The 26,268-nt window shown below is 47.8% G+C and overlaps 1 protein-coding gene across 1 annotated transcript; it reads right to left on the minus strand.

Moving 5' to 3' along the window:
• Window positions 1–2,716: 2,716 nt before the first annotated feature.
• LOC130127475 (serine/threonine-protein kinase BRSK1-like) lies at window positions 2,717–26,268 on the minus strand. The gene is made up of 19 exons (XM_056297130.1): window positions 26,184–26,268; window positions 25,744–25,838; window positions 25,261–25,346; window positions 23,717–23,857; window positions 19,641–19,757; window positions 19,460–19,493; window positions 18,586–18,654; window positions 17,774–17,920; window positions 17,211–17,242; window positions 16,680–16,844; window positions 13,922–14,019; window positions 12,454–12,607; window positions 11,725–11,785; window positions 10,237–10,858; window positions 8,350–8,398; window positions 7,982–8,105; window positions 3,740–3,944; window positions 3,465–3,545; window positions 2,717–2,934 (listed from the first exon to the last, which is right to left on the minus strand). The coding sequence occupies exons 1-19, from the start codon at window positions 26,266–26,268 to the stop codon at window positions 2,717–2,719; spliced, it is 2,583 nt and encodes an 860-aa protein (XP_056153105.1).

A 26,268-nucleotide genomic window follows, 5' to 3' on the forward strand; every position in this document is an offset into this window, starting at 1 on the left:
GGGACATGGGAGCAACATGGGGAGAATTAGACAGCATTTTTAATGAGCATGAGAAATTAAAAATAGTGCACATCAGAGGGTTAGGTACAGGGCCGGGTCGGGGCCTTTCCAGGGCCCGAAGCAGGAGCTGATTTTGGGCACCCCCCCCCCCCGGTGTCCCAGCACCACTTTGTTACTCAAGTGACTGTAAGTGGCCTCGGGGCCACAAAGCAGCCGCTTATTTCGTTCATGCCTTGGGTATGTTTAGTGTGTCGGTGCTGCTGGATCAGTCGAGCCCTCAAAACGTCTGCAGAGCGCCCGACTGGCACCTCCCTGCGCCCCTTTTATCAAAGTCTTCCTCACCCGTGCTTCTGGTACGCACGACAACGGCACACATTCACACGGCTGCGTTTGCCGGCGCAGAGCCGTCAGCCGCTCGACTCACATCCATCCACCCATCCCCCCCCCCCGGTCGGCACAACGGGGCGCGGGCGACTCAGATGTGAGGTCATGCGAAGGACCCGCAACAAAGATCATCAGAGGTCTGAGTTAAAGAGCTTACATTGTCTGAGAGGAGGGCTCGAGGGGAAACGGAAATGAGATGAAACATATTTCTTGAAGTGTGTTGGCACGAAATACAAATACATACACGTATATGAATAAATAAATAAATAAATAGATAAATAGAAAACACAAATAAATAGAAGTGAATGAAATAAATACACGAACGAACGCCCAAGCAGCCAACCGTCAAGCTATCAAACTAGTTGATGGATAGACAGACAGACAGACAGGCAGACAGACAGGCAGGCATACTGACAGATAAATCATAATCGGATGACTGTAACAAATGGAAATAAATAGCGCTGAAGCACACCTCTAGAAACATTCTGCTATTCTGTTGCATATTGTGCTGTATGGAAGACTGGTGATGAATGGTAAGAAGTCTGATATAATATTAGAGTAATACTTGACTGCTAGAGAAGCCAGGTCTGCTTGCAGAAGGGTTGGTGGTACGCTCAGCGCGTGGCGGGGGCGGCGGCGGCGGCGGGCGCCACGATACGACTACTTGGCTTGTCGGTGAATACTGGCGTGACGTGAGGGCGCAGCGTGGTCGGGTGACCCGGTTAAAAGCCGCCGTCCTTCGTTGAAGTCCCGCTTAGCGAGGAACACAGCCCGGCTCTGCACTGATGTCCATGGAGGAATGCAAGGAGGGGGGGAAAAAAACTTTTTTTTTTGTATGGTTGTTATTTGTTTTTTTGTTGTTTTTTTTAAAGTTTTGTTTCGAGTCATTAAGTGTTAAATATGGCGACAGAGAGACAAGCTCGGAAAGAGAAAGGATGGAGTCTGCGGGATCGACGGGCCTGGAATGTTCGACTCATTCGGTCTGGGCACGTGACGAGGCTCGTGGAACTATTCACGCGCCGTCGTGTTTCCTTTTTTTTCTTTTTCCTTTTTTTCCTTTTTCCATACACGTTCATATTTTCTTTAAAATCAAAAATAATTTGTTTCTTCAGAGCAAGTGGGGGTGGAGGGGTTCAACACGCACACACACACACGCACACAAAAAAAGTGGTCGCGTTGGAGCATATTGTCTTTCAGTACAAAGGAAAAATACAAAATAAATAAATAAATAAAATCTCGAGAGACAATTTCGGACGGACGCCCGTCCGCGAGCAGCCGGTCCGCTTCCTCCCTCCTCTCGCGCGGAGGCTCCTTCGCTCAGCTCCTCCTTTCCCCGCTTCTCCGAGCACCTTGTGACAACCGCAAAATAAACACGTCACCTTAAATCGAAACTGAATTCAAAAAAAAAAAAATTAACATCTTTTTTCACATTCACGTAGCTTAGCTTGTTGGTTTTCTTCACAGCAGAGGAAAACAGCATTTCCCTGGGGGATTCGTTTCCTCCCGAGCAAACCAGCGCGTTAGCGTAGTGTGACCGGTCACTTTATTGCCCGGTACGGGATTCGATCCGGGCTGTGCTGCACCACAAGGCGACGTCGCTAACCGCTCGGCTAAAGGGTCAGACCCGTTAACTAGGGGGCTAACGTGTCTTATTAGTAGTTTACAGTAGCTTAGCTCTTCCCGGCTCATAGGTGTGTATCTGCTTGCTTATTGAGGGCTACAGTGTTTTGTATATTGCCCCTTTACACGGACACTTGTAAGCGCTTTGAAACGGCCGTGGGAGTGCTGGACTCGTGTCGAGGGCCGTCACAACAATATAGTTTTTTGGTTTCAGATACTGTATTGTATTGCAATGAAATGGTAGGCTAGCCTATCAGATGACGTCAGCGTCCGTTTAGCAGGCTGATTTGCTAACTGGCATGCACGTTAGCGCGTCAAAAACCCCTAGTTGTGATGCTGCACCTAAGATGTATCTATTCCAAACTGCTCATTCACGTATCCTTTTTTTTTCTTCTTTTTTTCTTTTTTTAATTTAAAGGGAGAGTCCTTGTTATTTATTTTCGCACGAGGAAACAGGAATCTGTCTTTTTGGGGAGGAAAAAATTGGCATGAGGGGGGAAAAAGCCATTTTTCAGTGCTTGCTATGACCAAGCACCTTCAGGTAGTTAGCAAGTCAGGGAATGGAAAAGCCGTTGGTTTGCAGGGATACACTCGGGAGGTGAAATTCCAGTGTGGTTTGGGCATCCTGCTGCCTGCATATGTCTCTCTCTCTCTCTCCCGCTCTCTCTCTCTCTCTCTCTCGCTCTCTCATGTCTTCTTTTCTTCTTCTCTCCTAGGGTTGGGACTGGGTACCGTTGGACGACAGAAGTCTGGTTCTCTCCTTTGCCGAGCCTCTGCGCTGGAGGACCCCCCCGCTGCCTCCGATGCCCCCGCCGTCACCTCGGTCGCCCCACTCGCACCTGTCACCCCCACCCTCGGAGCGGCGGGAGTTCTGCCGGGTGGGGGTGCCGTGGGGCCGGCCGTTCTTCTCGTCTGGGAAGGGATCAGCGGGAGAGAACAGGAAAATCAATCTTAACTCTGCGTGGATGTACTCTTTTCCATCATTCTCACTGAGCTTTATTTTAAACAACGGGTATTTTAATGATTGAATAAATGAAAGCCACTTTGTCTTCTGTATTTAACCCGTCCTATTGTACAGGAGCAGTGGGCAGCTGCAGCACCTGGGGACCAACTCCAGTTCTTTCCATTGCCTTGGTCAGAGGCACAGGCAGGAGTATTAACCCTAACATGCATGTCTTTCTGATGGTGGGAGGAAACCGGAGCACCCGGAGGAAACCCACACAGACACAGGGAGAACATGCAAACTCCACACAGAAAGGACCAGGGACGGCCTGGAGTTCGAACCCAGGACCTTCTTGCTACGTGGCCCAGTGCTACCCACTGGGCCATTTACAATGTGTGTGTGTGTGTGTGTGTGTGTGTGTGTGTGTGTGTGTGTGTGTGTGTGTGTGTGTGTGTGTGTGTGTGTGTGTGTGTGTGTGTGCGTGCGCAAGTGCATTCCTGTGCAATGTGTGTCTTACCAGTTTGTAGAAGGGGATCATGGGAGCTGAGGAGTTGAGCTTGAATTGTCTCCACCACTCGCTTGAACCTGCGACTCGGACCTGAGCACACACACACACATTAGAATATTTAAACATATCAAAAACCCAACAATGGTTCACAGCAGTTGAGGTTTTTGAGGAGCCCTGTTCGAGAGATACTCAACAGTAGTCACTGAGGAGCACTCTCCAGTTCTCTCTCAGGTCTGGAACCAGTAAGCTTCCTTCGTCACGAGGCTCCAGGCCCCTTCCCTCACCTGATATGAGGGTGAAGGTCACGCTGTAGATCCCCGTCTCTCTCCTGCCCTCCCGCTCGGCCCTCTCTCTCTCCCGCTCGCCCTCGAAGAAGGCGATGTCCACCTGAAAGCGGACAGGCTTCTGGAAGACGGAAGGCCCGCCCGAGGTGCGGTACTCGGCCCGGAAGCTGGTCTGGGACAGGACGCTGTGACTGAGCGAGGGGATCTGCGTGGAGTGGAGACAGAGAAGAAGCAGAGAGACCCACAGACTTACGAGGTGGGAGAGATACAGGCGGGCATGGGGGGGAGGGGCAACGTGAGCATAGAAACAAAGGGTGGAGGGTGAGGAGAGGAGAGAGAGAGTAAGCCGACTGGTGGAAGAGAGAGCGAAGCAAACCGTGTATGTGGTGCCGTGTTAGAGAAGCATGCATCAAACAGTGATATAAGAAGCAGACTTGCAAGCTCTAGAGTAGTGAAAAAGGTGACAAAATACAAAAATAAATAGGTAAGGGGGTCCGGGGAGCATTGGAAGAAAATTTTAGTGATGTTAATATGCAAATGAAGCCTCTTGGAGCATTTTGAGATTAGAATACGGCAAGAAAACAACATCTTGTTTTGATAAACACACAAGTTTTATTGAATTTCGATGATGATTATTGTTATTAGTAGTAGTAGTAGTTAACCATAATGTCTAACTACAGGTGAGAGAGGGGAAGAAGAGAGAGAAAACACATCATGCTTTTCTTTCTTTCTATTTTTCCCATGACACTCGCGCAACTGCCGCCATGTGCTATGTGCAGGATGACTGTCAGAACTGCCGGTCTGCATGGGCTAGCAGTTAGCTTAGCTTGCCCTGCTTCCGTGTCCTGTCAGACCGCCCTCGGTGTTTCCTCTTTGGGCGCAGCTATGGGCAGGGGCCGTGGTCCTTGGGCCCACCATACACAGCAGACCAGGCTCCTTCAGCTGATCCAACACCAGCTCTCCCAGCCAGACACCTTTGATACACCTCCCTGCACTCCACCTCCACACGACGACACTAAAAACACAGTCAACGCTAGGCGAAGCCACCGCCAGACTGCCCTTGGTGTTATCGGAACTGCCGGTCTGCATGGGCTAGCAGTTAGCTTAGTCTGCCTCGCTTCCGCATCCTGTCAGACCACCCTTGGTGTTAACCTCTTCGGGCGCAGCTTTGGGCAGGGCTCTCCCAGCTGATCCAGTGCCAGCTCTCCCGGCCATCAAACGAAGACACAAACTTCGACACAGACGTAGACAAAGACACCGCATAGACGGTACTAGGTGAGGCTGCCGCAAACGTGAATTCGCGCTGCCATCTTCCCACACCAATACTGGGTGAGGCCGCTGCAAGTGTGAATTCGCGCCACCATCTTCTACACATCTACACGTACAGTACAGGTGCGCTGTGGGTCTGGACGGTTTCTAGTTTGTTTAAGTGTCTTTGCCTTTACAAGCATTTTGCATGCATGTTTGCGCTGCTTCGTGCAGGAAGGTGGCTTTAAACACTCAAAATCATTTATGTTGCATTGTTCTGTAAGGCAGTGGCTACTGAGCCAATGCCGGCACTTTATTTGCTCAGGCTGCAGGTTATCAAACTTGACTTACGGCACACTCTCTCATGCCATGGCCAATTATTCTGGTGTAATTCACTTTAGCCTGACCAAATAAAGTGCCGCACAGTAGCCTCCAAACATGATAAATCTAAACATGACAAGAGTAGAAATGCACAGGGCCGCCCATACAGGGGGAAAAGAGGAAAGCTGCCGGGGCCCAGCTGCTGAGGGGGCATGGAGGCCAGCAATAATCATGTTCATCCTAAATATAAGCAATGATAATGGCAAAACCTGCCATTGAGTGTGAACTGGCTATAACAGATGGACTTTAAAGACATTGTGAAGGACTTTGCATCCAGTAAGACAAAGAAGACGACTATATAATACACACAAGGTAAGAAATTATATTTTCTACTAAGAAATCTATGGCATAAGCATAGCAGCTCTTTGTTGACCTTGGTGTGTTTAAGTGTGTCAAAGAATCATGGTGTGTGTGTATGTATGTGCAAACGCCTATACCTATGTAGCTCCTGTTACTGAGTAAGTCTCTCTCAGTTTACATGTATGTGTTTAGAAGGAGAGAGAGAGCACACGTGTGTTGATATGACCCTCGTAGCACCTGACACTGGGCCGGATCCGCCCACCGTCCGGCAGATCGCATAGGAATCACATCCACCCCCTGCCTCTGCGCCAGTTCCGGCAGATCATTATAGCAATCACATCTGCTCCTAGACCGCCCTGCGCCTCTGGCCAGAGTGTGGCCTCCTAAGTCAAAAAGACACTGGGGCGGATCCGTTTTGCGGATCCGCGCCAGTTGCTGTGATACATCCGGCCCGGATCTGGCCCAGTTTCATTTTGCTGTCTGGGGAGCAAAACAGATGAACAGTTTTTAGGCTACCTCAGATTTTGGTAGACACATTTGCCAAGGTCGAGAGTAGAGGGTGTCTTCAGTCGAACGTCACATAGCAGACGAAGTTAAAGTACAAACTGGTCCACAGAAATGACTGAAACCACACTACTGATTGGAGAATCTAACAAGGTTGATGCTAGCCTGGATCACCACGAAGGACAATCTCATAGCGAAGACAGATAATGTGCAATCACAGTCATTACCACCTCACTCACTCAGCATCCCCCCTGCCCCCCCATTTTTGAAAACTCTGGATCTACACGATTCACATGTGAATGACCCGGTTGACACCAAAAACGGCAATTGTCGCTGAAAGGCAATGAGTTTGCAGGTGTGAAAAAGACAAATCAAGTAGACTGAAGCAGGACGTGCATGTGAGAGATCATGTGATGGTTTTTTTTTGTGCGCTGTGCTGATAAGGGCATCAGTATACCTGCTGCAGAAACCCAACTGGTAGAAAAACTGAACCGCAGTCGAAAACGTCATTGAATACAGACATTTCTATTTCTCCTGCGGCTTCAGATTGCTTGTTTACCATCAGGTTTTTAGGGGTGATACGTAAGCAAGAGAAATACGGAGACTTCCCGACAAAGCAGCGCAGTAAATCGCGCAACATTGCCGACAAATTGCCAACGATCACACGTTGAATTTAGGGTGATGGATTTCACTTCCCTAATAAGACAAAATGACTCAAAGAACAGGCTGATACAAAATAGCTCCAGTATAAAATGGTGAGGGAAAAGTCGTTTATTACAAGGCTATGCAGAGAGAGATAATATCTTATTCCTTCTTCAGCTGACTCTTAAGATGTGGGAAGTGTTTGACTAGTTTAGCCAGTGAGCCTGTACAAAGTCTCTAAGTACTGACAAACAGATGAGTATCTCTGAGTCACTTATGGAGCAAGTTTCTCTGTGATATGTGGAATGACGAATTTTTTTTGCCGCCCTTTTTCGCCCCAATTGTATTCAGCCAATTACCCAACTCTTCCCAGCTGTCCCAGTCACTGCTCCACCCTCTCTACCGATCCGGGGAGGGCTGCAGACCACCTTAAGCCTCCTCCGATACATATGGAGTCACCAGCCGCTTCTTTTCACCTGACAGTGAGGCATTTTGCCAGGGGGACGTAGCGCGTGGGAGGATCACGTTATTCCCCCCAGTCCTCCCCGAACAGGCGCCCCGACCGACCAGAGGAGGTGCTAGTGCAGCAACCAGGACACGTACCCACATCCGGCTTCCCACCTGCAGACACGGCCAATTGTGTCATTAGGGACGCCCGACCAAGCCGGAGGCAACACGAGGGATTCAAACCGGCGATGCCCGTGTTGGTAGGCAACGAAATAGACCGCTACGCTACCCGGACGACTCGAATGATCAATATTTTACACAAAAACCTGCTAAATTGTACTGCTGATCAATGCAGCAACATAACTGGGGTCAAAAAGACATTTATCTGAGCTGTTTGATGGGAAGGTTACCAAAATCACACATTCCTCCATTTTTCCTTCTGTTCATGACTTCTCCTTCTCTTTATTCCTACTGGATACTCAGTGGTTACGCCACAACAGGTCGGAGCCCGCCAAGCTGGGCGTCGTACCCATGCCTGTGTTTTGCTGCCAGGCAGTAGGAGTTTGTGCATTTGGAATGAAAGCCCCCTTCCTGACAATGTGTTTTCACAGCAAGTACACTGATGCTTCAGGAGCCATGCTTCCTGGGCAGGAGCTCTGCGAGTGTCAGTGAGCGGCAGCAGAGCCAGGCGGGTCGGGTCGGGTCGGGTCCAATACTTACAGACAGGAAGGCGTGTACGATGTCAGCTTTGACTGAACTCAAAGGTTTGTCTCTGATCACCACAAAGATCTGCTCCTCCTTCTCCAGGCTGATGAAGTTCCCAAACCAAGACCTCTTAGCCAGCCTGGGGTCAAAGGTTACAGGCACACACAGAGGGTTATAGTGCAGTGTAGACAAACACCTTATGATTAATTCATCAGAAGGGTGTGGGTGAATATGTGCGTCTCTCCGTGTATGTGGGTATGTTGCCATGTGTGCGTGCATGTCGTGTGTGTGTGTGTGTGTGTGTGTGTGTGTGTGTGTGTGTGTGTGTGTGTGTGTGTGTGTGTGTGTGTGTGTGTGTGTGTTGCATATGTACACCAACTTACTCGGGGCTGGACTCCGGTGTTAGGCTGGACATGTCTTCTGACGTAGGAACTGGAGGACAGGACATAACATCACTTAACACTAGTCTGCTACTATGTCTGTTCTCTTCTTATTATGTTTGAGTTGCTTTTTCGGCCATTTTCTCAAACAGAATATTCCAGAATATTTTCCTTTACCGGCCAATACATATTCTACTCATTCTGCTACATGGTCCATCAGATTAATTCTCTTTAAGCTATCTGGTTTGGATGGGAGGTGTGGGTTCCCGGACTAGGATAGGTCTATAAAGAATTGAGTTGAGGACCCTGATTGGTCACATCCTCACTAGCCTATTCTGTCTTCCGTCCATCCATCCATTATCCAAACTGCTTATCCTACTCAGGGTCGTGGGGACGCTGGAGGCTATCCCAGCAGTCATTGGGCGGCAGGCAGGGAGACACCCTGGACAGGCCGTCAGGCCATCACAGGGCCGACACACACACACGCACACACGTTAATACATAGGGACAATCGGCTCTGTGCATAACTGTAGTCCACTGACTTCCGGTTATGTCCGTCCAGACCATCCTCATAATGTGGACGTAACTTAATTTGTACAACTTGAAACTTTTCACCCGTTTGCTGGTAGGTGCAGGTGAACGTTTGTCAACAGTTCTGCGCATGTCGTTGACATTTATCCATGGTAACTCTTGCAGGCATCGTGAAAAATATGCCATTGTCAATAGAATGCGCCAACAAACAGGAAACTGGTATGACCGCTGCAGTAGAAACCAGAAGTCAGTGGACTACAGTTATGCACAGAGTGGATTTAGTTTGGCTGATTCACCTGACCGACATGTCCTTGGACTGTGGGAGGAAACCTACACAGATACTGGGAGAACATGCAAACTCCACACAGAGGATGACCCCAAGGTTGGACTACCCCGGGGCTCGAACCCAGGACCTTCTTGCTATGAAGTGACCGTGCTAACCACTGAGCCACCATGCCGCCTATTCTTTCTTATGTATTACAATCCAAACCGTCTCAAACCAATACTGTGAAGTCACTGGTTAGAGATTACTGAGCTATAACCCAACTCGTATAACCCATCCAACCACACAAGTATTGATAAAATTCTTGTAGAGTGGTTCTCTACTCCCGTCCTCAGGACCCCCAGCACCGCTGAGTTTCTAATCAGAGTTTCTAGACCTGGTTTAACAGGTGAACCTAATTCACTACCTGCAAGAATAGAAAACTTTGGGCCCATGGGAAAATAGTTATAGACCCTAAAATAAATATGTATAGGAAATAGGTGGTGCTGGAGGAGGTGTATGGAGGTTTGAGGACTTGTTTCAACATGTTTCAGCCTATTTACTACAAATTCCACATATTTTAAGTTACTCCTAACCATTTTCCAAAACATACCATTAGTTTTTTAGATTTCTGAATGATAACTTGCTTTCCCTATTTTCTTTAATTCAAATGTTCAAGTAATTAAACCCACCTCATAATAACATAAATTTTGATAAACAAATAAAGATGACAGTATGGTCACTGTGATGGATTACTTATCATCTCTAATGAGTTTCAAGTCTCTGCAAGTTGATTTTCATACTGTATTGAAATGAATGGAAACCAATGGCTGCCTGAAAGGAAAAACGCATCCAAAAATCTAAAAACTACAGCGTGCTATGGGAAAATGGTCAACAGAAATGAAAAGTAAAAACAATTTGTAGTAAATGGGCTTAAGAAAGCAAAAACACCAGTATGGCTCTTTAAGTCAGCATGTTGAAGTAGAAATTTAACCTGACCTCCCACTGAAACAGGAACAAGCTGAAGGACATATCCCCTTTGGGAATCGATGATGTGTCACATGACATTCTGCTCATTCACACATGCGGCCTCTCACCCTGTAGCTTGCGTCGGTGGAACCGGGGCGAGCCCAGCAGGTTGTTCTTGAAGGAGTTGAGGCGGGTCCTCCAGTGGGCAGAGCTGCTAGCCGCCATGCCGCTGCCCCCTCCGGGGCTGGATGGTGGAGTGAGGGACAGCGAGCCCACCCCTCCCCCGCCCTCGGCCCGCGAGGAGGACGAAGAGGAAGAGGAGGAGGGCGGGGTTGAGGAGGGGTGGTGCGGGTGGTGGACGGGGGTGCCCAGTGGGGTGGGCAGCGGAGAGCCCTGGGGGGTGACCTGCGACACAGAGTTTTGGTAGAAGCTCTTAGTCACCGACCTGAGGACGGATGAGGAGGAGGGGAAGTAGAAGAAGCGAGGGATGGGGGACAGGAGGGGAGAAGGGGAGGGGGAGCGAGAGGAGGGGTTGTGCAGGGGGAGGGACTTGATGGGCTGAAGCGGGGATCGCTCCCCAGGGGTCTTGATGGGCAGGGTCTGGGTCTTGGGGGAGTGGGGGACTCTGGGTTTTTCGTGGGCCCGGACCGGGCGGGGGGTGGTGGCACTTCCTGGTTTGTGCTCCTTTGTGAGGGAAGTGGCGGAGGTGACGTCTGATTGGCTGAAAGTGAAGACGGGGCTCTGATAGGACTGGAGAGATGGAGGAGGAGGGATGCATGAGAAGAGAGAGACAGAGAGAGAGAGACAGAGAATGAAAAATGGAGAGAGGGATGACAGTGTCATGGTTCATGGTAAAAGAGTGCATCTCATGAAAAATGAACATATAAACTCTGGTCCTATGATACGGCTCGGTATACCATCTTTCGTTTGAGACATGCAGTCTTCATGTGTAATATGAGATTACTGTGAACAGTGACGGTGGTGAGGTTGCAAAATCGCAAATGTTTCTTTCATTGTTTATTGATTATTTTTTCAAGAAGTTTAGATGCGTCACCTGGTGGTAGCCCAGGTAATGCAACAATAAAATTTGTACATTTAACATTAGGAAACCAGCGAATACCAGCTACTCATCATCCATTGATTTATTTTTCAATCTAAATTTTTATTAACATCACCATGTGACGCTAACTAACATTAAAATAAGGAAATAACTCTTGGGTGGTCGGTTCATGCTAAAAAGGTGTGACGTGACAACAGAGTGAGAGAAGAAACATGAAACAAGCCAAAGAAATTTCTGGATGGGTGAGATTTGTTTTCAGATGTATGTGTAATGAAATAAAATGACTGAGGAGCTTGATAGATGGGATCTCTCTGGGGGTGGGGGGTGGGGTGGGGGGTTTGGGGGCAGTCGTAAGGTGTAGTGACAATTTCCTAACACATTTGTTAAAGTCGCCGACATCTTAAGGGTAGAAATATGTCATCAAAATGAGGCAAATCATTCAAATTCCAGGTAAATGACCGAAATGCGGTTTTCATTAATGCGCTCTCATATCGTTTCGGCAGGTTGCCGAGCTGGCGGGAACCAGTAGCGGCTGGGCTAGCCAACAGAAGCTTACCCTGGGACTGCTGAGCGGACTGGAGGAGAGGCCAGTGGAGGCTCCGCTGACGGAGCGGGACCTGGATGGGGGGGGGGGTCACCAGAAGTCAAAGGTCATCCCAACAGACAGAAACAAACGGGAAATAACTCAACAAGAAACCTGGTCAGAGTAAATGTCTCTCTACAACTCTGAGCCAACTGGTGCAGGCTGATATAAGCTTTTATTGATTATTACTGTTGTGTTGTTACAGAATAATTAAACTTTTGCATCAGCTTTAGATTTCGATTTCTTTTAATATTTCTTATTTCATTGTTGTATGTGGTTAAAAAAAAAATCTTAATTCCAAAACTATGCTGGTATAGATTTGTGATTACATTTTTTTCAAAAACTGGTCAATAGAGACATAAATTAAAAATGTTCTGCAGTAGGAACGTAACCACCACTAGAAGGTGTAGGTTTTCACTTTCCTACCCAATTTGTTTACATGCCCAGTTGTTGACCTAATGCAAACTTCCATCCATCCTCAGCTGACCTAGTGCATCAGGTGACGTCAGTGGCCCCTCTAACGTGACTCGTCATGTGATTTAAAAATTCCCCCTCGTTTCACCGACCCTTTTTTTTTTTTTATTCTTTCGATTTCTTGTCGGAAAACTTCCATAGCTGCGTGGCATAATCTGAACAGCTGGAGTTGGAGTGTGTCTGTGTGTGTGTCTGTGTTGAGTTGTGTGTACGCGTAGGAGCATATACCTCTGGCTGTGCGCGGCCGTGTCCAGAGCCCGGCGAGGCGGGGTGGGCGATCCCTGCTCCGTGACGCTCAGCACCTCCAGGCTCTTCCTTTCAGGGCGACACCGACCGTGACGCGTCAGCATGGGGGAGTCTACACGCTTCCGAGGAGGGTCAGCTGCGAGACAGAACCGGCGTCAACATTCTGCTAAACAACTCAGCGCGTCACGGAGGAGAAGAAGAAAAAGGTGGCTTATTGGTCGATCACTTGTCAAAATAATGTGAACAAGCACTTCCCATAGCTAGCATGAGACGGGATTACAAAATAGCAAACATGGATGCAGTTGCCCACTGGGGACCGGGGTTCGCGCCCCGTTCTCGTCAGATCCGGCTATGGCCGGACTCGATGAAGCGGTGATCGCTGTCTTCGGGAGGGGGGGCGGAGTCGGCTTGTGTTCGTCACATGAATGCGTCTGTATGTGTGGGGGGGGGAAGCAGTGGTTCGGCCTGGAGTCGCCTTGTCACGGAGGTGGCGAGGCGACTCCTTCGAGACTGCCGGCCGGAGAGATGCTATTGGCAAACACATGCAGTACGAGGGTGAGTGTTGAACTAAAACAGGGATCGATTGGCCAATAAATTGGGAGAAAAAATGGAAAAATCAGAAATTTATAAAAAAAAAGACAGCAAACATGATCCTGCACCATTTCAGAAGTCATCTGTAAAAACGTTTCTTTTCCCCCCCCCGTTTTTCTCCCCAATCGTATCTGGCCAATTACCCCACTCTCCTGAGCCGTCCCAGTCACTACTCCCCCCTCTGCTGATCCGGGGAGGGCTGCAGGCTACCACATGCCTCCTCTGATACATGTGGAGTCGCCAGCCGCTTCTTTTCCCCTGACAGTGAGGAGTTTTGCCAGGGGGACGTAGCGCGTGGGAGTATCACGCTATTCCCCCCCCCCGAACAGGCGCCCTGACCGACCAAAGGAGGCGCCAGTGCAGCGACCAGGACACACACCCACATCCGGCTTCCCACCCACAGACACAGCCAATTGTGGGATACCTGACCGAGGCAATTGGGAATTCGAACCAGCGATCCCCGTGTTGGTAGGCAATAGAATAGACCGCCACGGCACCTGGACACCCAGTAAAAATGATTCTTGAAGACAAAGTTCAACTGTACATTTTGCATCACTAAAATTAGATAGTGAAACTGTCTCAACAGTGTGACACGAAGCCCAACAACACAAAATGTGACAAAAAATACTGCTGAGGCAGAAAGAGAGAGAGACAGACAAACAGAGAGAGAGAGAGAGAGAGAGAGAGCGAGAGAGAGAGAGAGAGAGAGAGAGAGAGAGAGAGAGAGAGAGAGAGAGAGAGAGAGAGAGAGAGAGAGAGAGAGAGAGAGAGAGAGAGAGAGAGAGGATCAGTAACTCACAGTAATTGAGGCCTGAGTCCTCCCACGGCTCTTCCTCTCTCCTGCCACCCAGGGACTTACCTACATCATTACGTGGAGGCAGGTCCTCGTCCTCATAACTGGGGTATCGCTCCTTCCTGTCCAGCAGCAGGTAGTAAATCATCTTCTCTTGGTTGTCCCTGAGACAAACAGTCAGACACGGAGGGAAAGAAGGATGGAGAAAATGAGAAGACAATGTGCCATGGTGGCCTGACAGCTTTAGAGAACACCCCGTAGCTCATTCACCGCATGTTCAAAACCTCATGTCAGTTCACTTTTTTTGAACCCGGACATTATCGAAGTACTGTTGGCCATTACTTAGAATCACATCCAAAAAAAAAAAGAGAAATCGTCGACGGTTTCAGTATTGATAAACTAATCACTTTGCTGAATGCTCTCATGGGGCTACAACAGAGTCCAATGGGGAAAATTTCTATGCCTCCAATAACCATGATAGGGATCTGAAGCAACCGTGGAAGTTTTTAATGAGTCCCGGGTTCAACAGAACTCATGAATCGCACATCATTTTAATGAGATCCGGTTTCATAAGAAGTGAACTTACCCTAAGAGCATCATACGTAATGAAAGTGTGGAAAAGGTTACATCATACAAGTATTTGGGTACTACTATCGATGACCACCTTAAATTTGATGTGAACACTGAGGCTATTTTGAAGCGGGGGCAACAGAGAATTCACCCTCTCCATCAACTAAATTCTTTTTCTGTCCGTCCTGTCATCCTCTGTCGCCCTTATCAATCTTTTCTTGTGAGTCTTCTGAGTTTTTCTTTTATCCGCTGGTGTCACAGCCACACCAACAGAAACAAGCTGAACAGCATTGTTGAAATCTGCTCTGAGACCACCGGAGTGAAACAAAGAGGTCTGAATTCTTTTCGCAGCCAACAAATCCTCAAGAGAGCAGCAAGTATTTCGTCTTCTTCTGGACATCCATCCGTTCCATTCATTATCCAAGCCGCTTACCCGAATTCGGGTCATGGGATGCTGGGGCCTATCCCAGCAGTCATTGGGTGGCAGGTGAGGAGACACACTGGACAGGCTGCCAGTCCATCACAGGGCCCCCACCCATTCACACCTAGGGACAATTTAGTACGGCCGATTCACCTGACCTACATGTCTTTGGACTGTGGGAGGAAACCCACGCAGACACGAAGAGAACATAAAAACTCCACACAGAGGACGACCCAGAACAACCCCCAAGGTAGGACTACGCCGGGGTTTGAACCCAGGACTTCCTTGCTGTGAGGCGACCGTGCTAACCACTGTGCCGCCTCGTCTAGACATCTTACAACTGAATTTTATCTGTTGCCATCATGACGTCATTATGTTTTACCAACTGTTATTCTAAATCATTCATTCCCTCTGCAATTGGACTACTAAATGCTCCATAGTGGTTTTTTTCTGGTCATTTTGTGTTTAGCAAGTTTAACTAGCCTATCAATGTTAATTACTTACAGATCTTATATATTTTATTCCACATTTAGCTCCCTGGGGTGTTATTATTCATTGTTTGTTTGCATGTTACTGTGTTTTGTGTGCAACAAGCCGCTCCAACAAACTGCCCCTCGCGGGATTAATAAAGTTGTCTGTAGGCATCCGGGTGGCGTAGCGGTCTATTCTGTATCCTACCAACACGGGGATCCCGGTTCGAATCCCCGTGTTACCTCTGGCTTGGTTGGGCATCCCTACAGACACAATTGGCTGTGTCTGTGGGTGGGAGCTGGATGTGGGTATGTGTCCTGGTCGCTGCACTAGCGCCTCCTCTGGTCGGTCGGGGCGCCTGTTCAGGGGAGAGGGGGAACTGGGGAGAATGGTGTGATCCTCCCATGCACTACATCCCCCTGGTGAAACTCCTCACTGTCAGCTGAAAAGAAGGGGCTGGCAACTCCACATGTATCGGAGGAGGCATGTGGTAGTCTGCAGCCCTCCCTGGGTCGGCAGAGGGGGTGGAGCAGCGACTGGGACGGCTCGGAAAATAGGATAATTGGCGAAATACAATTGGGGAGAAAAGAGCCAAAAAAAAAAAAAAAGTTCTGACTGATAATCACAACAAATGAACACCACATTTAAAACTTTTTGATGAGTTAAAAGCTAACATTAGCATACTGTATCAACAAAACTTAATGAAAATAAGAAGTCATATTCCTCTTGAGTTCTATTCTATAAAAGTTAAATGTGAAGGCGGATGAAGTAATTAGTGTCAAAGGTCAAGTCACTCAAGCAAAAGAGCCTAAGGATTAACTGGATGAGGAAACACTGGAACATAATTAGAGGTGGAGGAGCGCACTTCAACATTGAGCTGACCCGCTAATCCGGAGAGACATTCCTTAACATTGGAACAAGCTTTTAGTCCTGGACTACCGTCATTAGGGAGGTCAAGGGTCAAAGGTCAGAGCCACAAACACTCCTGTGACCCTGGAGTGATGATGTCATAGATATATACAATGGAAACATTTTCACGAGAGCTACAGAGAGGGATGGGAAGTGCTATTACACACAAACACACACATCCATCCATATAATGTAGCAAATTCAGGGGCAGCCGGGAATCGAACCCGTGGAGCGGGCTATCCGGGTTCGATTCTCGGCTGTGGCAGCAGCTAGACTAACCTCCTCCTTCGGTTAGTCTAGTCATCCATGGTCGTTACACATACACACACACACGCAAGCAAACACACATATTCACAGATGCACACATGTTTATACATTTACATAACAAACACACATAAACATAGAGGGGAGGAGAGGAGAGGAGAGGGGAGGAGGTCTGAAGGAGGCGCTTACTCCTCACACTGCAGGTCGCGGGTGAGTTTGACTCGGTCTCTGAAGCAGCCCAGGGAGTGCATGCTGTCCAGAACATCGGGGTCCAGCTCTGTCAGGGAGAGGATCGGCCCCACACACACCCGCCTGGGAGGAGGCTGCTCTGGGCACGGCTCATTACGACCACCCCTGGGGGTACCAAGCACACACACACACACACACATAAACAAATATGCAGGCACACAAACATACACACTCACCAATGCACACACACACATAAACACAAGCACGCATAGACACACACACAGGCAGGAGCACACACGCACTTGAAAATAAGAGGCAAATTATGTAATAAGCCCACAAAGGCTGTGCAGACATTTTCCCACACACAGACATACTACTCACACACACACACAACTACACACGCACAGCATATGCCAACAGACACACTCACATGCACCTAACGTAACACAAAGACAAATCCACACAAAAATACCTTCACATTCATGTCAGATTTGCCAGCTTGTGTGTGTGTGTGTGTGTGTGTGTACTCACTGATACCAGGCGTGTTTCTGTATTGCCTCGAGCTGTGCGGGGTGACAGGGCAGATGGACCATTAGTGTCTCCAGTCTGTTTACAGCCAGATGGCCAAAGAGCCGCACATAGTAAACAGTTCGAACCAGCTCCCTCTCTAAACGCAAATACCACGACTCTGGCCCTGCTGAGGATTATGTGTTTTATGTAAAAATATTGTGTAATATAAGAAATCTATTCATAATAAATGAATAAATAGATAGACAGATAGAGAAATAAATAAATAGATAGATAAATAGAGAGACAGATAGATAGATAAACAAACAAACAAATGAATAAACAAATAAATAAATGAATAGGATATCGGCATGCTGGTGAAACTGTGTTCAGCCAGTTTTGGTGAGTCGGTGTTGTTTCACCCGGCTGATGCCCCCCCCCCCCCCCAGATATGAAGCGTGTAATACGTATGACTGTATTGACAATCCAGAAGAATAAACGTCATTATCTAATCTAATCATAAACAAATCTTTCTGAAGATTGAGTAAATTGAGTTAGGCCTGGTGTGAGTGAGTCGCTCCCCGTACCGTGAGCCTCTTATCGGGGTTAACCTCTATCATGCCCTTGAGCAGGGCCTGGCAGTCCGGCGGGATGAAATGGGGCATGTGGAACACGCCACTCTTCACCTTCTCCAGGAGCTGACGCAGGTTATCGTGGTCAAAGGGAAGAGCGCCCTGCGAGAGAAACGAGGAGAGGGGCGTAAAGAAGTGAGAGAGGAAACAGATATGAATTTAGAAGAAGGTTGCTAAAGAAGAGAAATGCATTTTTTGCCCTCTTTTTCACCCCAGTTGTACCTGGCCAATTACCCCACTCTTCCGAGCTGCCTCGGTCACTGCTCCACCCCCTCTGCCGATCCGGGGAGGGCTGCAGACTACCACACGCCTCCTCCGATTCATGTGGAGTCGCCAGCTGCTTCTTTTCACCTGACAGTGAGGAGTTTCTCCAGGGGGACGTAGCGCATGGGAGGATCACGCTATTCCCCCCAGTTCCCCCAAACAGGAGCCCCGACCGACCAGAGGAGGCGATAGTGCAGCGACCAGGACACATATCCACATCCGGCTTCCCACCCGCAGACACAGACAACTGTGTCAGTAGGGACGCCCGACCAACCTGGAGGTAACACGGGGATTCGAACCAGCAATCCCAGTGTTGGTAGGCAACAGAATAGACCGCTATGCTGCCCGGACACCAAAACTGATTGTTAAATGGAGGAAAGTATACTTTATTTTCAATTTTGTTTCAAAATGTGAGATGTTGTCTCACAAATTCACAAATGCTGTGTGGTACAATGTAAACGAGAGGTACTCCAAAAAAAACAAACAAAAAAAAACAGACTCACCACCAGCAGGGCAAACAGGATGACCCCACAGCTCCACACATCCGCTCTCCGACCATCATATTTTTCCCCCTGCCAAAGACAGAGACAGAGTAACACCGCCTATGAATCAACCAATCCTTGTGTATCTGAAGATCATTGTGTTGTTATTGTGTTGTTATTGTGTGCTAATTACACTGTGAGAGCCATGAAAGTGCAGTCAAATTCCACGTGTGTGCAAACCTACATGGCCAGTAATTCTGATTTTGATTCTGACTCTGCATTCAACACTAAAAACTGAAGTGGGTCCAGTACATGAACTAGATGAACTACGAGGTGTTTTCGCCGACACTGAACCGTACCTCATCCTGGGTTTCCTTCGATAAAAACCTCAGTCAAAAGGAACACGTTAGTCCACCAGTGACACTCTTTTCATGTACAAGAGTGGATAATCTAAGTCTAAGCTTGTATTAGAAGATGTGCAGTAATCTCCACATCTACTGATAAAGATGAAACAGGCTGAAAAATAACCAGCAGTCATAAAGTGCCCTCATGGCTGCTGGCTTGTGCTGCTGTTATAACACAGAGGATGAGTCCGAACTATTCATTATCTTGTCTTCAATGAATTAAATATTGAATTAATCTATGAAAATGCCAGTCCATCAGAAGTCACAAGTTAAAACTCCAGCCATGAAGATGCGGGTGGGAGGTGCAGTGAAACACTCCCAATTCCCAAAACAACTCTCCAGGGCCCCTTGAGCCAGGCACTTCCCCGGTTGAAAACATGTCTAACTTGTTGAATGTGAATGGGGGGGGGGGGGGTACTGAGAAAGAGTCTGGTGCTTTGTAAGTCTTCCCTAGATAAATAAAGTTTATCACATGGGGGACGTGATCTCACCCGTATGACCTCCGGACAGGCGTAGTGTGGCGATCTGAAAGGAGAGAGAGGGAGGTGAACGCTCCACAAGCAGCGCAACAAGAATGGACCAGAGATGAGGAACTACACAGACAACAACGAGAGACTGGCGGAACCCAAAACACACACACACAGTAAGACAGAGGGGAGACAGGGTACTCACCCACAGCTTGTCTCCAGCAGACTGTCCCCCACCTGGAGGGAGGCCATGCCAAAATCAGCAATCCGGATGTTGTTCTTCTCATCCAGGAGCAGGTTCTCCGGCTTCAGGTCTCTGTGACTAAACACAAACACAACACAGCTCCTGTGGTCACTAAACACAACACGGTAAACTCAACACAACACGTTAAACTGCTATGATCACTAAACAGTACACTCCTTCGATCACTACACACAAAAAATACACATTTCCTACGGTCACTAAACATAACACAGTACACTGTCATTAGAAACAAAAGAATGTTTTTTTTGGGGGGGGGGGTTTCCACCTGTTTCTCCCCAGTTGTATCCAGCCAATTACCCCACTCTTCCAAGCCGTCCCGGTCTCTGCTCCACCCCCTCTGCTGATCCGGGGAGGGCTGCAGACTACCACATGCCTCCTCCGATACATGTGGAGTCGCCAGCCGCTTCTTTTCACCTGACAGTGAGGAGTTTCGCCAGGGGGACGTAGCGTGTGGGAGAATCACGCTATTCCCCCCAGTTCCTCCTTCCCGCAGAACAGGCACCCCGACCGACCAGAGGAGGCGCTAGTGCAGCAACCAGGACACATACCCACATCCGGCTTCCCACCCGCAGACACGGCCAATGGCGTCTGTAGGCACACCCAATCAAGCCAGAGGCAACACGGGGATTCGAACCTGCGATCCCCGTGTTGGTAGACAACGGAATAGACCACCACGCTACCCGGACGCCCAGAAACAAAAGAAAGTTAACCAATTATTCTTTCCTCTATATCATATTTTGAAACCAGTATGAGTTATAGAAGAGCTGCCGCCTTTCCCAGCATTCAATAAGTGGGAGGCAGGAGGACACCCTGGACATGTCGCCTGTCCAAACACACAACCACTTACTCTCCCATTCATACCTGTGGCCAATTTAGAGCCCCCAGTTCACCTAAAATGCATGGTCTTTGGACTGTGGGAGGAAACCTGTGCAAACACGAGGGGAAAATGCAAGCTCCTCACAGAGGGACTGGGATCAACCCCGGGTCTGTCTTGGTGTTACGCAACAGTGTTAACCCGAGAGCCACCACACTGCCTGCTATGGGAACAATTCCTGAAATGTGCATTTCATATTTTAACACTTTCTCCGACCCTCTTATCAGTGCAAAATCAGAATGAAATCAGACTCTCAGTTCAATTGCAGGCAAGGGTCAACGAGGAGGTCAAAGGTCAGATAATATTCCTGGCGCTATAGAATGACTATGTAAGACAGACGTGCTGGAAAAATAAATGTAAAAGCAGAGGAAATAGCAGACAGGGTGAGGGGAGAGACTGTTGTGGTATTCATCTAGAAAACAGGAGTTTCAACCCCATGGCAGAGGATGGAGGGTGGGGGTGACTCTGATATTCTGATCAGACAGGGAAGGCCCCACCACCCCTGGTGGACCAGGAGGTGTGACTCATTGTCATTTTATATTGTTTGGAAGTCTGGGAGCAGGAGCTCCAATCAAATCAAAGGGAAGTCTTCGCCAGTTTCCATCACCTAATCTGGCTCATGGGTGGCCATACTACTGGTGCAGTATGGGGTTAAGAAGAAAGAAAGAAAGAAAGAAAGACACTTTATTTTTGTCATTTTACAGGTTACAACAAAATTTGTTCTCTGCATTTAACCTGTCCTATTGTATAGGAGCAGTGGGCAGCTGCAGCGCACGGGGACCAATTCCAGTTCTTCGTTCCATTGCCTTGCTCAGGGGCACAGGAAGGAGTATTAACCCTAACATGCATGTCTTTTTGATGGTAGGAGGAAACCGGAGCACCCGGAGGAAACCCATGCAGACACGAGGAGAACATGCAAACTCCACACACAAAGGATCTGGGACGGCCTGGGGTTCGAACCCAGGACCTGCTTGCTGTGAGGCAACAGTGCTAACCACTGGGCCAGCGTGCATGTTTACTGACGCCTTTGCTGGGTTGACAGACTGGAATCAAACAGTTAACTATGATGCCTGCCACTACTTTTTGAAACTAACACTGCAAAAAATCTGAAATTTTTAAAGTTTCAAAATTTGGGCATCCGGGTAGTGTAGCGGTCTATTCTGTCCCCTACCAACACAGGGATCCCGGTTCGGATCCCCGTGTTACCTCTGGCTTGGTCGGGCGTCCCTACAGACACAATTGGCCGTGTCTGTGAGTGGGAAGCCGGATGTGGGTATGTGTCCTGGTCGCTGCACTAGCGCCTCCTCTTGTCAGTCGGGGCGCCTGTTTGGGGGGGGGGGGCTGGGGGGAATAGCAAGATCCTCCCACGCACTAGGTCCCCCTAGTGAAACTCCTCACTGCCAGGTGAAAAGAAGCGGCTGGGGACTCCACATGTATCGGAGGAGGCATGTGGCAGTCTGCAGCCCTCCCCGGATCGGCAGAGGGGGTGGAGGAGTGATCTGGATGGTTTGGAAGAGTGGGGTAATTGGCCGGGTACAATTGCGAAGAAAAAGGGGGGAAAAGCCACAAATAAAAAAGAAGTTTCAAAATTCAAATACTTATGTAACGCAATCAGAAGAGGCTCAAATCACAAAAAAGAAAATGCTAAAAACAAAAGCTAAATTTAAGTCACTGCTCTGATGTGACCTCATTCCCTTTTTTCTACATATCAGAAACTGCTCTGATTTATTTGCTCAGAGACGCAAACAGCAGAAAAACAAATGGCGTCTGTATATATGAGATTGGAAACAGATCTTTGTCATATGTGGTATTAAACGCTGTTACAATCCCGACCGCCAACATCCAACCTCCAAACACTCAGGATGGATTTTTACTCCCAAGAGGACCCGTCCACCTCATATTCAACGTGCGGTGTGAATTCTTAACTGGGTTTGGCTTGCGAGAAGAAACGCCATCAGAAGAAGAAATTAAATCAGGGAAGGCGACGGGAAACGAGGTTGCACAAGTAGTCAAAGGCGGCCTTTATCATTCCAGTTTTCCAACAATTGGGAGTCAAACGAGTGCACGGTTCAGCCTCTCATAAGATTGCAGCTTAATGTGCATTCATTAACCCTTTAATCATATTTCATTTTCATTCATCTGCCTTTTCCAGCCCTAAATTGTGATGACATAGCTGATATTACTGGCACATGATAATTGCTTCATGCTTGATTTATAGAAATTTTCCACAATTCCTCAAGCAAGTATCTGAGTGTACCCATCCCATATTTATATTTGCATGCAAGCCTGCATGAGAGTTCACGGGGTGAGAGGTGGGTTGTCTGCACTACTGCTATCGCTCCTGACTCCTGCTGTGCATCCAAGTAACTCTTTCAACCGAGGTGAAATATTAAAACCGTCTATCTGACCGCCCTTTTCTTCCGTCTCTGCATCGAAACCTGTCAGACACCAGCCCTGCTTTTGAAGCACAGGACATTGAAACCAGAGGAACGAAAGCATCAGCTCACCGGGTTCCACTGGCATCCGTTTGCGGCCTGTATTGCCGTCAGCCTCACATGCGTTACCGGTTACTGTGTGTGCCAGGGTGTCATATAAGCTGGATGACTGTGTAAGCGCACAAGCCACATACAGACCATGCAATATAGAACACTAGACAGAAGCTGGGATTTCAATTAAAAATCCGATTCGTGCATTAAAACCCACATTGTAGAAGCATCCAAAATGTATGACAGAAGGAATAACAGGCAATTTTGACCGTAGTCAGTCATTTCGCGTTTGCTGTTGGTTAACTGCGATAGAAATCCACTTTATTTGACATTGCATTCCTGCAATGAATTTGTTCTCTGCATTTAACCCGTCCTATTGTATAGGAGCAGTGGGCAGCTGCAGCACCCGGGGACCAACTCCAGTTCTTCTTTCCATTGCCTTGCTCAGGGGCACAGACAGGCAATATTAACCCTAACATGCATGTCTTTTTGATGGCCGGAGGAAACCCACGCACACACAAGGAGAACATGCAAACTCCACACAGAAAGGACCTGGGACAGCCTTGGGTTCAAACCCAGGACCTTCTTGCTGTGAGGCAACAGTGCTAACCACTGGGCCACCGTGCCCACTGAGAAGGTTATATGTGTGAACTAACCAGATGGAGTGACTGTGGCAGAAGTCCAGGGCGGAGATGATCTGTCTGAAGAATTTCCGAGCTTCTTTCGGTGTCAGTCGTCCTTTTTTCACCAGGTAGTCAAACAGCTCTCCCCCTGACACATGCTCCAACACCAGGTATCTGGAAAAGAAACCGCTTTTTCAATGGCAACAAGATAAAGTGGTCCTGATGAAAGGAATCGAGGAAGGAATCATGAGATAGAGAATAACAGGTGGAAGGAAGGAAGGAAGGAAGGAAGGAAGGAAGGAAGGAAGGAAGGAAGGAAGAATAATTACACTAAAGCAAATCACTAAGGGGAAACGTGATCAGACAGACATGACATCTTTCTTAAAAGTAAGTAAACACTCCTTTTTAGCCTGTCTCAGCCTACTCACATTTGGAAAAGGTTAAAAAGGGATGTAGATGCTGAGGACAGTGATGGTGGTGGTGTGGGTTAGACTGCAGGGGGAAGTGTTGTGGAGCGCCTTAAGAGTTTAGTTGGCTAACACCAGCTTGTAACCTTTCTAGTCACCTCATATTTTTTTTTTGTCTAACATGCTGGACCTCATGTGTGTCACCTACTGAATTGCCTATGAAGGAGGGGGTTGATCGTGATGTGCAAAACCCCCGGAAGAAAGAGAAAGCATAGATTTCTCGCTCAAACAGGCCTTGTGATCCGTCTTGTTTTTACTGACTTCATTGTGAGGGCAATCAGCTCTACCAAGGGCTATAGCAACATGTTATAAGCTCAAAAAATGGTAAAATGTAAAAAAGCGTTTAATACGTCTTTCACAACAGACTCAGCGGCTCAAGAAATACGCAGGACAACCGTCGTTGACCTGAGACAAGTGCACCCCAGAAAGTTTGACCTGATCCAAATCAGGTCAAACTTGTCGCTACTTGGTGTCAAAGTTCAACCCTTGACACATGTCCCTCTGTATGTCATTAAAACTGAAATCTGTGAGGTCGCCGATCTGTCGCTCCCTCTGGCAGTGAGATCTATGAACAAGGTGTAGCGGCCATTGCCGCTGGTGTGCCGTCAGCTCAGCAGTAAACAATTCCCACCTTTGTAAAAATTACATCCTCAGACCAAAGCTTAACAAAGGCAGTCTACTATATTACAAACTACACCAACCTGTATGGGAACACTGTTGTACTGTAATACTGATGGTAGATGTGGTTGATTATCTGTCCAACAGCAGCATTTCCACATCATCATCACATTTCAATACTTTTTCTTTTTTGAGTAGAAACGTGTTTGCTGCTGCACCAGTGTTCATCCTACCTGGTCAAACATTTCAACAGCGTGTATGGTATGTACCTCTAACTATGTTAAAGATGCCAGTTAGCATAACGTAACCTGACTGTATGGTCCAGATGGTTAAAGTAACTGTTTAATGGAGAAAAAAAACCCTCAGATTTCAGCTTTAAGCATCACAAGTACATTCCTATGTGCAAGACCCGTGTGAGAATTTCCCTCGTACATGAGATCAGGGGAGACAAGAGGAGAAACTGGATCAGGTCAAAATGAACCATAAACTCACAGATATTTGTTATTCTCATAAACATCATGCAGCTTCAACACGTGAGGATGCTCGATCAGCTTCAGAATGGCAATCTCCCTCTCCACCTGGCCAGTGAAAGAGAGATAGAGAGAGAACAAGAAAGATGCAAAGTGAGACGGAAGAGAAAACACTTTTATTTACAGATGAAAGGAATTCAAATGACAGAACAAAAATCCAGAACTGAGTCAGCCTTTTGCTTAGAGCGACTAACCGTTCTAATCTTAACACACAAACCTCATGTTGCCACAACTTTACACTAGAAATAACCCATCAAGACATCAAATGTGGAGAATGTGAAGCGATACTGCTAATAGCAAGGTAGAAAGTACTAGAAAATCGAACTTTCCCTCCGATGGGGTTCGAGACAGATTTAAAAGTTACGAGAAGCAAGGATAGAAGGAAGGAAGGATGGATGGATCGAGGTACAGAAGGGGACGATCGTGGCCTTTTACAGTTACTCGCCTTCATCAAAACAGACTCGGAGAGCTTCTCTCTGTTGACAATTTTGATGGCGACCTTCTGACCTGTAATACAGTGGATGCCCAACTTGACCAGTCCTGAAAGAGAGAGACAAACAGACAGAGACAGAAAGCAAGACAGAGAGCAAGAGGAAGAGGAAAACCAAGGGAGAGGGAGTGAGAAGTGGACAGACAGGAGAGAGGAAAGAAAACGAGAGGATGGGAGAAAGGGAAGCAGAGATTGAGTTTGTATATGAGAGCAAGAGAGAGAGAGGGAGAGGGAGGGAGAATACTGAATGACCGATGTGACATCTTTATCCACTTTAGCACTATAATGATGCAAGAAAAACTTGCAAATTAAACTGAATCATCTTTTACATAACACGCTCTACAGTCCAATTTTGAAGATATGCGCTCTCTCTAATGGATGTTGGCGTGACTCACCTGTCTGTCCCTTGCCCAGGGTCTTCTCCAGCCGGTAGGGCCCAACATACTGAGCTGACTGGCTGAGGGACAGTTCCTTACTCAT

The sequence above is a fragment of the Lampris incognitus genome, chromosome 17 (genome assembly GCF_029633865.1).
Source record: "Lampris incognitus isolate fLamInc1 chromosome 17, fLamInc1.hap2, whole genome shotgun sequence".
In the NCBI taxonomy this organism is placed as follows: Eukaryota; Metazoa; Chordata; class Actinopteri; order Lampriformes; family Lampridae; genus Lampris; species Lampris incognitus.

Excerpts from the sequence above, each read along its gene's own strand:
- LOC130127475 (XM_056297130.1), bottom strand. The coding sequence starts at position 26,268 with ATGAGTAAGGAACTGTCCCTCAGCCAGTCAGCTCAGTATGTTGGGCCC. Across the intron at positions 14,020-16,679 it reads CGCGACCTGCAGTGTGAGGA|GGACAACCAAGAGAAGATGA; the intron begins GTAAGCGCCTCC and ends TGTTTGTCTCAG. Across the intron at positions 3,546-3,739 it reads GACCTTCACCCTCATATCAG|GTCCGAGTCGCAGGTTCAAG; the intron begins GTGAGGGAAGGG and ends GTGTGTGCTCAG.